Here is a 10,702-nt window from a genome sequence, read left to right as displayed (position 1 = left end):
TTTCTCCCTGGCAAGGGTTGTCAGGGCCTGGCCCAGGCTGCCCAGGGCAGGGGGGGAGTCCCCATCCCTGGGGGGGTTTCCAAGCCCTGGAGATGGTGCTGAGGGACATGGGGTAGGGGTGGCCTGGGCAGGGCTGAGGGGTGGTTGGACTGGGTGGTCTTGTCCAACCAGAACAACTCTGATTCTAGGACATGGACAGTGGAGAGCTCTCCAGCCTGAGCTCAGCCCCACAGCAAGGAGGTGGGTAATTAGAATAAAAATCACATTCATGCATTCTGCGTGAGAACAGTGCTACTGCTGGACACTAAAGATCCTCTAGCTCCAACCCTCTCCCATGGGCAAGGAGATGGGCAATATGGAATAAAAGATGCTAAAACTTCTCCCATGGGGTTGAAGGCATTTTCTCCTCCATGTCTTTCATGCCATCCTCTGGGGAGTAACAGAAATGAGAAACATCCATCATCCAACCCTGGTCCCCTGTGACAGAAGAGGGGTGAGCAGGACCCCACCAGTTCTGGGCTTGCTGCAGGGGCTTGGCAAGGAGGAACCAGGATAATGACTTGAAAGTCTGTCCTGATTCAACAACCAGTTTCCCTTTAAATGTTCTCAGCTCCTCATTCTAAAGCAGCAGTGGTGTTAGTCATGATCATTAGTATCAGTAGTTTATCTAAATTTGAGCATGTATGAAGCAGGTAAGTAAGGAAGAAGAAAAAGAATATGGACACGGTGGGAACTGCAGATATTGTGAAGTTTTTAAGGCAATGGTGCTACCTTTGGACCTTTATGGTCCCTTCCAACCCAAACCATTCCATGATTGCTTTGCATTTCTGCCAGCCATGGGGCACCTGGATCACTTCCTCCACTCAACACATCAGTGTTATCTACCTCACCAAAAAGTAAATTGGTCTTCAGAAGGGAAGGTCGGAATGTTCCAGCCCTGACATATTAAGGCACTCAGATTCCTTTTCCCTCTCCTTTTGAGAGGAGGTTGAACCCCAAAGCATTCAACATGGTTCACTTGACTCAACTACAATTCCCCCTTTTTCCCCTACCAGGGAATAACCCTCTGTTTTTTCCCTTAGCTCTGGCAGTGACTTTGGAGCTCCAGAAACGTCAAGTTTGTGCTACTAGATCTTCTTTGGGACCACAACACTGCACTGGCCCCTGCCTGGCCAGGGAAACTCCTTCAGCATCCAACACATTTGCTAAAGGAAGAAACTGTCTCAGCAAACGTTGCCAACTTCCACTTGGTCACGAATTTGAGCTGACAAAGCAGTTTGCAAGGACCTCCAGCAAACGCTGCCTCCTGCGCAGTCCCTGACACTCCACATCATAGCTTTTGAAATGGACATTCAAGCCTCAAACCGATCAAATGGACACTCTATTTTTTGGTTGAGTGGTTGAGTCACAGACTGGAATGAACTCACAGAGAAGGCTTAAAGCTGTGCAGACTGAGGCACTCAGCTACCACCACAAGGCCCAGAAAACATCAAGGCAACAGATTTTCCCCCCTGCTGGGCTAAGTGCTGGCAGAGTGGTCACCAGAGGAGCACCTGGAACCTGGGCCTTCTGCTTGGACAAGGAAGAGTCTTTGACTTCAGATATATCCGAAGGTTGCCAATTGTTCAGACAGCACCAGCAATGAAATACCTTCTGAGTGTCAGAGAGAGGGAACCAGCTCTGATTCAGTTTAAGAAATGAGTTGGGCAAATAAGTTTTTCCAGGTGCTATCAGTTTGGTCTCCAAGTCACCAGCAGCCTCACACACAGGAGATGTAAGACATGCTCCTTGGGAGGACTCACACTTGGACACATGCACCTGAGATCCCCAGGTAGGTTTGGACAAAGAGACAACATGAGGAACAGCTCTGGAGCAGGCTGGGCTTCAGGGTCTGGTCTCAGAGGTGACCCCATCCAAGAGCTGCCAGCTCCAGCTGAAGGCTTTGCTGTTCACCCCAAAGAGACCTGAGGGATCACTCAAGGGCTGCTGGTTCAAAAGTCCAAGCATAGTGAGAACCACATCACCAGCCTCCGAGAGGAAGCCCAGGCACTTCTGCTGTTGACTGTTGGATCAGGCTGGTGGTGAAGCTCCAACATGCAGGGCTTTCTGCTCTCAGCCTTGCAGAGCTGCCTGGAGAGGTTTCCAGGGCTAGTGAAATAAATCCTGCTGCTCAAGAGACACCCTGAGGAGAGAGCCCCACCAACCCCAACAGCTCCTGAGAGGATGGTCTTTTCTGCCCTACCTGGCTGTTGTGGATCCACCAGGATCCATCCCACAGACAAGCTCACTTGCTTCTTCTTGGCCACATTCATCCTGAGCACCACATCAGGAGCAACCTGGTCTGGTGGGAGGTGTCCCTGCCCATGCTGAGGGGGTTGGAACTGGATATCCCTAAGGTCCCTTCCAACTCAAAACCATTCCATGATTCTATTATATGATTCTGTGAAAACAGCCCAGGCTTCATCACCATCCTCCTGCTGCTCATTCCAAAGGAAGCCAACCCATCTGAAACGTGGAGCTCAGCCAACACCCACTGCTGCACAGCTCAGGCAATGCACTCCTCGGCACAGCCACAGGGAAGGAACTTCTTCCTCATGGCCAGAGTCCTCTCACAGCTTGGGACACTGTGCTGCTGCAACCCCAACAGGTCAGACTTGATGGGCTTTGGCTGCAGCAACACTGGCTTCTCCATCAGTCAGTGCTGCAGCAGAAAAGGACCTTGTACACGGGGCTCTGTGTTGTCCACAGCACCATCCTCAGAACCCCAGACATCTCAGCCTGAATGCTGCAAAGGGTGGGTGTGATGAAGACAAACCAAGCTTCAGGACTGTCCCAGTTGTCTAGAAGGGCAGTCTTATCATGCACAAGAGTCCATGAAATCACTGGCCAGGCTAAACATTTCTGAAGATGCTTGAATGACTCTGAGGCAGGAGCCCATCTCACCTAGGTTCATTAACTAAAGGTAAGACCTTTTAGCCACAATCAATGGAGGCAAAGCAGACCCCTTCAGAGGGTCACCATCCCACCCACACTGCCACTCCTGCAGAGCTGACAGCCTCGTGTTACCTGCCAAGAGCACCACAGCTAGGATCCTGGGCTGGATGGACACTCCTCTTCCAGATAACAGACACCAGGGTAACAAGCCCCAGACTCAGGAACTGTATGTCCCCCAAGAGAGCAGTGGGAAGTTCACAAGCACTGTGAACATCCTTCTCACAGGAAGCCTACAATAAACCACTGTATTTGTGTATCCCAGCCAACCTCAAGCAATTACACTGAATTACCCCATCAAGGAATCCCAGGGGTCGGAAGGGACCTGGAAAGCTCCCCCAGCCCAACCCCCCTGCCAGAGCAGGGGCACCCAGAGCACATCACACAGGAACGTGTCCAGGTGGGTTGGAATGTCTCCAGAGAAGGAGCCTCCACAGCCTCTCTGGGCAGCCTGGCCCAGGGCTCTGTCACTCTCACAGTGAAAATCTTTTTCCTCACGTTTACATGGAACCTTCTCTGCTCCAGCTTGTGCCCATATCCCCGTGTCCCAGCACTGGGCACCACTGGGAAGAGCCTGGCTCCATCTCCTGACGCTCGCTCTTTAAATCCAGGGGAGCTGTGATGAAGGAGCACAGACCAACAGCACAGCTCCCCATGCTTTCAGATGTGCATGCCCTGTCCAGCTGGGGTTTTGGGGACATTTCCGTAGCCACTGAACTGGGGGTGTGGGTCCCATGGGAGCTGGTGAAGCACTTCCTGAGGTTTTGGGGTAAAGGAGGTCTTTTTGGGGTCAGGGTCTTTGCCTTCCCCTTCCCTGTTCCTCTGCTGCTGTTCTCGCTCAGCACAGCTACCAAAGCCCAGTACAACACTTCTTTCCTGCTCTCCAAAGGGCTTACACTTCTCTCAAGTCTGATTTTTCCAGTTTGCCTTTCAGCAGTGAAATCGAAAAGTCTTGTATTTCAAGTGAAAAATGAAAACATTATATCATGAAGCTTCCACTCTTCCTCCCTGTCACCACGCCCCATCCAGAACAGACTTGTCCCTCCTTCTGCCATCCTTCCCTTCTGATTCACACTGCAATTGATTTATTTCTTGACACGGTCCTTTCTGCTGCCTGCTTGTTCTCTCATCTGCCCAGGAAATGATCTGGATCCAGCCCCAGCTGTCCAGCTCTGGACCCCAGCCTGGTGGAGCAACCTCAAGAGAAACACCAGGGGCAGAAATGGTGAAGGAGCTATTGTGACTTGTCAGCATGGAATGGGACCCACCTTCCCCATCAGGAGCATAGTCCTGCTCACTCCCCCCACAGCTGCTCTGTGGGACCAAGACCAGGGACTAAGGATCAAAGTATTTTCACTGTTCTCAGCTCTCTCTACTCCTTTTTATTCCCCCCCAAAAAACATCTCTCAACACAAGTATGCTTCCTTCCCGCTACCTCCAATTCAAGGCATCTCTCCCTTCAGCTCCTCTGTCTCAGGCCTGGGGTGATGGCAATTCCTTCCTGCCAGCACAGGGAATTAACTGAACCCGGGTGCTGCTAAGTGCTCACAGCATTGCACTTCCATCTCGGCAGCGGGACTTAGTAAAACAAATGGTGTCAGCCCATGTACCAGTCCTGATTAACTTTGTCAAGGTTTCTGCCTTGAGGCTGACACTGCCAGAGCTTGTTCCCAAGAGAGAATTACTGAACACTCTCACGTGTACTCCTGAGAAGAGTGGAAGATTCCTGGACGTAGCTGAGATTAACCTCCTCCCCACCGCAGGTGCTCAGGCTGGTGACCAGTGCTCCAAGTGTGCCAGCAGACTTGGAGCAGGACTTTCAGGCTCTGCCACAGGACTCCAACTTGCCCTGAACTTCCCTGTGTCCCCCAGCTGCAGGGGGTTAGATGAGGCAACCTGCAAAGGTTCCTTATGACCCAAACACTTTTGGTTCTACAATGACTCTACACGAATAGGGTTAGTGGAAGCCTCAGCTGAGAAGCCAGTGCTGGATCAGGCTCCCAGGGGTAGGTGGGATCTCCACAGGGATCACACAAGAGACGTGTCCAACCCTCAGCCTGTGGGTGAACACAGAGACATTCTCACTTAGGCCCTATGGGTGTCCCTGGACTTTGCTGTGCCCAGTTCTGGGCTCCTCATGCCCAAAAGACAAGGAGCTACTGGAGCGAGTCCAGGGGAGGCTGCGAGGGGCTGGAGCTCCTCTTGGAGGGAAGGCTGGGAGAGCTGGGGCTACTCAGCTGGAGAGGAGGAGGCTGAGGGGATCTCATCAGTGCTGATCAATATCTACAGGGGCTGTCAGGAGAATGGGGCCAGGCTCTTCTCAGTGCTGTCCAGTGACAGGACAAGGGGCAATGGGCACAAACTGGGACACAGAAGCTCCACCTGAACATGAGGAAAAATGTCTTGACTTCAGGTGTCACAGAACATTGGAACAGGCTGCACAGAGGTTGTAGAGTCTCTGGAGACATTCAAAATCTGCCTGGATGCCATCCTGTGTCACCTACTCTGGGTGACCCAGCTTGAGCAGCGGGTTGCGCTGATCTCCAGAGGTCCAACCTCAATCACCCTCACTCTGATTCTGTGTCTTTTGGAGCACTAGCTCACTGGCCTTGCTCTCCAGCCCTGTGTGCCAAGGGCAAGCAGGCTGGGTTTCTCCCTCTGGTGCTGGGCTACAGACCTTCACAATGCCTGGTGTGGTACCACCTGGACTTCTAGCACATGCCTTTCCAAACCAAGCATCATTTTGCTTTCGGTGCTCCTCTGACAGAGAGGCTTGAAATTAAATGAAAATCCCAGGTTCAGCTCCCAAGACCTCACTGCCCAGCTCTTACTTGGGGCCCACAGTGTGTTCAAGGAGCACAAGGAGGTTCAGGCTACCCCAGCTCTCTGCCAGCTTGGCAAAGGTGACAGGAACAGAGCAGAACAGGTAATTTAAAACTACCAATGATCAGACAAGGGGATTCCCCCTCGAGAAAATCTCCAGTGCTCCAAGTTTTGTGACCAGGCTGGGATGGAATGGTAAGTTCATCCTCAGGACTTGCTGCAGAATAAAAATTCCCTTTCCTTTTCCTTTTTTTGATGCATCAGAACTTCCAGTCTTGTAACTCCACATCAGTGAGTCACTGCACATTCAAAGCAACAGAACAGTATCTGTGCAGTGACTGAGTCTGTGTTTACCGAAACATAAGGTTTTGAAAATAAAAACAAAGATAAAAAACATGGAAGCCAAGATTATACATTTTTAACAACTCCTGCCCGCAAAAAAACCCCGCCAGCACTGTTGTCATTATACTGTGGAGCATTTCCATTTCGACAAATCTGTGGTTTCTGAAGGAAAACAGCAGCATCCAAACCTTCCTGCCCTTGCCTCACTGGACCAGGTGTTCCCAGCAGGATGGGGGAGGGAATCCTGGCTGTCCCAGGAGCCCTGCCCGCAGAACAGCCTCCAGCACCATGGAGAGGGGACCCAGATGTCCCCAGCATGGGTCACCCCGAAAGGAAACCAGGAAAGAGGGAGAAAACCAAGGGAATGGCACAGGGAAAAGGAGTCCTGGCAGTGAATGGATGGTTCCTGAACAGCTCCTGTTTTAAAGTCTTCTCCTGACCCAGACCTGACCATCTCCATTGGCTCCAGGGCACGGGGGGATGTACCTGCCCTGCACCCCGTCCAGGAGGTTGGAGCTGAAACACGAGCCCATCAGCTCCCAGGAAGAGGGAGCAGCTGGTGGGCACAGCCAAGAGCCACTGCCCACCCCGCAGCGCCGCGCTGCGCTCCGGGATGGCACTGGGATGGCTTTGGATGGCACCAGCATGGTGCCAGGATGGCTCTGCTGTGTCTCCAGCACACGTCCTCCCCACAGAGGGGCACCCCCACAGGCCCCACCAACACCCCTCCCTCTGCAGAGACGGGCAGGGCTGGGGCTGAGTTCCCATGTGTTCTTCACATCGCACCGGTTTCCTCACCCCTCGCAAACAACACCTAAAAACCCACCCAAAGCCCAGCTCCCAGGCCCGCCCCTGCAGCAGAGCTTTGCTCAAGCAGCCCTCCGGCTTCCCAGGGAGCTGCAGAATCAGAGAGGAGGGGAGCGTGGCTGCAGCATCTTCCCCAGGTGGCCGGGCCAAAAGTCCCATGGGCGCTGCCGGTTGTGGCCATGGAAACTGCGGGTGGAAGCGCAGGGACTCCCTGCTTTGTGCAGCCCGGGCCATCCGTATCAGCTGGAGATCCGCCCACTGATTTATGGTGGAAGCACTAACAAACCCTTAAATGTGGCACAGCAAATAGCAGCATTACACCAGCACCATGGCATGGGAGGCTGAGGCTGCCTATTGCTCCCCGAGGATTTGTTTAAGGACAAGAGCCATGATGAATACAGCCTGGGTGGCTCAATTACATGGGGACTCAATTACTTAAAACAAAGAAACTGGATGAAAAAAGTATGACAAAAATTCAAAATTATTTCGCTGCTGGAGGTCACATATAACAGCCCTGTCATCCATAAATCTGGAAATCTCTAAGGCATGCTACTCCTGTGTTGAGAGATGACAATTAATTGGTATTTTACTTACCTCATCCATGCAAATTATGCAGGGAAAAATTCTAATTACTGCATGCTACATGTATATAAGGTCAAAGTGGGCCAGCTTTTGACAGTGGTGTAAAATGGATTATGTTTATCCTTCACATGAGGGCCATGATCCTGCATGAGCCATGGGGCTCCTGCCTCCCACTGCTTGTGGGGACGGTGCCTGCAGAGGAGGGACAGACGAGGCAGCCACACAACCAGGGAGCAAACACAACACAAGGTCGGGGAGAAGTGCTCAGTGCTTCAACCAGCAAGAATCCACAGCACAGGGAACAGTGGGGCTCCTGAACACTGTTCCTCACCCTCAAAAAAACGGGGATCCTGCCTTCCAGCCTGGAAGGATTTTATGGGGCAGAAAGAAGACAAAGGGGTTGGGCATGGGGCTCCTTGCTGGGGAAGAGAACCAAGAGCATTTGTGTACCCTGATGGAGATGTCCAGACCCACGTGGATCTGAGCAGAGGGACTCAGGACCACACCAGGACCCATGTCCTGCCCACTCCAGCCATGGACCCTCACTCTCTGCAAACCAGGAGCAGCCTGTGCTGAGCCCCCGCAGCAGCGACAGCAACTTACCCAGGAGCCCAGGGTTGGGAAACCTCCAGGAGTCGTTGTACGTGGAATACTGTGGGTGGCTGTAAGGGCTCCCAGAAAACTCACTCCCTGAGGAAAGGAGACAAAGAGAAAACAAAACATCATTTGAGTTAAGTCCACAGGCACCGTGTGGGAAGAGGAGCTCCTCAGCACACACTGCTCCACTGAAGCACCTGGACACGCTCTGTAAGGGAGGGCAACACAGGGGGGAGAACTATTAAATAAATGGGTGCAGCCACCTTCTAAGTGTCCTTCTTGTGCTGCAGGCCAGGCCTGCTGAGCTGGTGGGATGTTCTCAGGCAGCTCATGCTGCAGGAGCAAGACAGAGGAGGAATGGAGAGCACTCTGGGATGCAGGATGGGGCTGGCCCTTGCCTCTACAGCCTTGCAACACTCAGGGCAAGAGGCAATACAAGGACAGGGCTGCTCAGACAGGGTCTCTGCTGGCAGAGAATGAGATAATCTAGGTACTGGATACCCTTCCAGGCTCTCCAGGAGAACAAGGTCTTGGTTCCATACATCCACCTATCACTGCAACCCAGAGGGATACTCGCATCAGTTTCAGATGGCTTTGAAACACTCCAAAGGCACAAAAAAGACTCAAAGAGTTACTTCTACTTGTCTCCTCACCAACTCCTGCTCTCCCCATCTGTTTCTTCTCTTCACATGTCACCTCCTGTTTTATACTTCAGCTGAAAGCTCCTCAGGACAGAGCCTTGCACCATGGGGCTCTGACCCTGGGCAGGGGACCCGGTTCCACCACCGTGCAAATACCAAAAGGCTGCTGATTGGTAGGGAAATCTGCCACAAATGACATTTTCTCTCTTGCCTCCTCTCTGCCTTCCTCTTCTCTTTTTCCTTCTCTCATACAAAAATACATGCTCAACGCCACAGCACAGCAGGAGAAGGAGCAGGTTTCCTATGGCAAGAGGAGGAGAAGGCTCCAGGCTCAGCAGAAGATGCTCGTGGTCCCCTTTGCCTGGTGTGATGCTCAGCACTGTTGCAGCCCCTGCCCTGGACTCCAGCACCACCTCAGCAGCTCCCCAGGGCTCAGCACCACCCATGGACCTGCCCTGGGGACCACATTTGGGTCCCCACACCCATCAGTGCCCTCCTGGCTCAGGACACAGTTTAGGTGAGGTGCTGACCTGCTGGCCCAAGGCTGGAGGGGGATGAAGCTCTGGTGACCCGTGGGGTCCTGTGGCTGCACCAGCAACTCTAGGCTTGGCAGCCTGGTGGGCTCCACAGCCATGCAGACCTGGCAGCCCCTGGGCTGAGCTCCAGGGGATCTCTGATAACACCCCTTTCTGTTCCCCACAGACCCTGGCCCCACGGGATGGCACCCACCAGCCTCCACCTGCTCCTCCCCAGTGTCTACAGACAGACAATGAGACAGGGTCTGAAGCCACTGCTGTCCTGACCACATCTCTGTGAGCAGAGCAGGTTTTCCTTCTAAGGAATGGCACCATTTCACCATAAGCCAAGGAAAACAGCCTCCAAACCCTTTTTCCCAGTAAGCACATAATATCTACATTTCCTCCCTGCTCCCTGTCCTGATGGATGACAGATTACTTCAGAACCTGAAGGCTCCCTCCATCACAGTGCTCACTCTAGACATGGTGAAGACCCCAAAGCCAGAAGAGATGTCAGGAGCCCACCAAGGCACCAGGGAGGTCCCTGTGGCAGGACACAGCAGCTCCTCTCTGGCCCCTCTGCCTCCCTCCCCACTGCCACCTGAGCTGTCTGCTAACCCCAGCCCTCCCAGCTCCTCCCCTGCTCCCAAAACCCTTCCACCAGTCTGCCCCCTAGTCTGCCCCAGTGTCTCCCCAAGCCTGTGGGCAGCAGAGTGGCCCATAATGTCACCGGTGGGTGGCAGGGCCTGTCCCGGCCCTTGAAAGCCCTTCCCTGAATTCCTTGTCATGAGGGTCACCTGTGACAAACTGCTTTTCAGTATATGGACAGCAGAACCTTTCTCCTCTTCTAGCAGGCCTGACCTGGCATTACTGGAGTTTATGACTTTTCATAGGACCAGCATCAAATCACATGAGACGGGGGGGTTGGCATTTTCTGTTGGAATTTTAAAGCCAACAGAACAAAGGGAAGAAATAACTTTATCTGGAAATGTCCCATTATCTGGAATTTCTGCCTTACTTCTCCCCAGGTTTTCCGGACCCCGCGGGTGCCGCTGCCCCGGCCCGTCCCGACACCTCCATCTACCCCGCGGGGACAGAAACGAGGAGATTTCTCTCCATTTTGGTTGCATCCAACAGCTGCCCTGACAGACACGGCGGGGGGGGGGGGAGCAGCTCTGACTGCAGCGTCCTGCAAGGCAGGGACAGCAGGACAAGGCAGGGACAGAGGGACAAGGTGGGGAGAAAGGGACAAGGCAGGGAGGGAGGGACAAGCAGGGACAGAGGGACAAGGCAGGGACAGAGGAACAAGCAGGGACAGAGGGACAAGGTGGGGAGAGAGGGACAAGACAGGGACAGAGGGACAAGCAGGGACAGAGGGACAAGCAGGGACAGCAGGACAAGCAG

General features: G+C 53.3%; 1 protein-coding gene across 1 annotated transcript in view; it reads right to left on the bottom strand.

The window, feature by feature from the left end:
• Positions 1-5,043: 5,043 nt before the first annotated feature.
• PAX5 (paired box 5) overlaps positions 5,044-10,702 on the bottom strand; it is a gene marked incomplete at its 5' end in the record, with an annotated part of 123,800 nt that continues 118,141 nt past the window's right edge. The window contains 2 exon segments of the mRNA XM_010003639.1: positions 5,044-5,048; positions 8,149-8,235. Coding sequence (XP_010001941.1) covers positions 5,044-5,048; positions 8,149-8,235 — 92 coding nt within the window.

The sequence above is a fragment of the Chaetura pelagica genome, unplaced genomic scaffold, assembly GCF_000747805.2.
Source record: "Chaetura pelagica isolate M959 unplaced genomic scaffold, ChaPel_1.0 scaffold1341, whole genome shotgun sequence".
NCBI lineage: Eukaryota > Metazoa > Chordata > Aves > Apodiformes > Apodidae > Chaetura > Chaetura pelagica.
The sequence above is the reverse complement of the archived record's forward strand: the minus strand, read 5'-3'. Positions and strand labels throughout refer to the sequence as shown.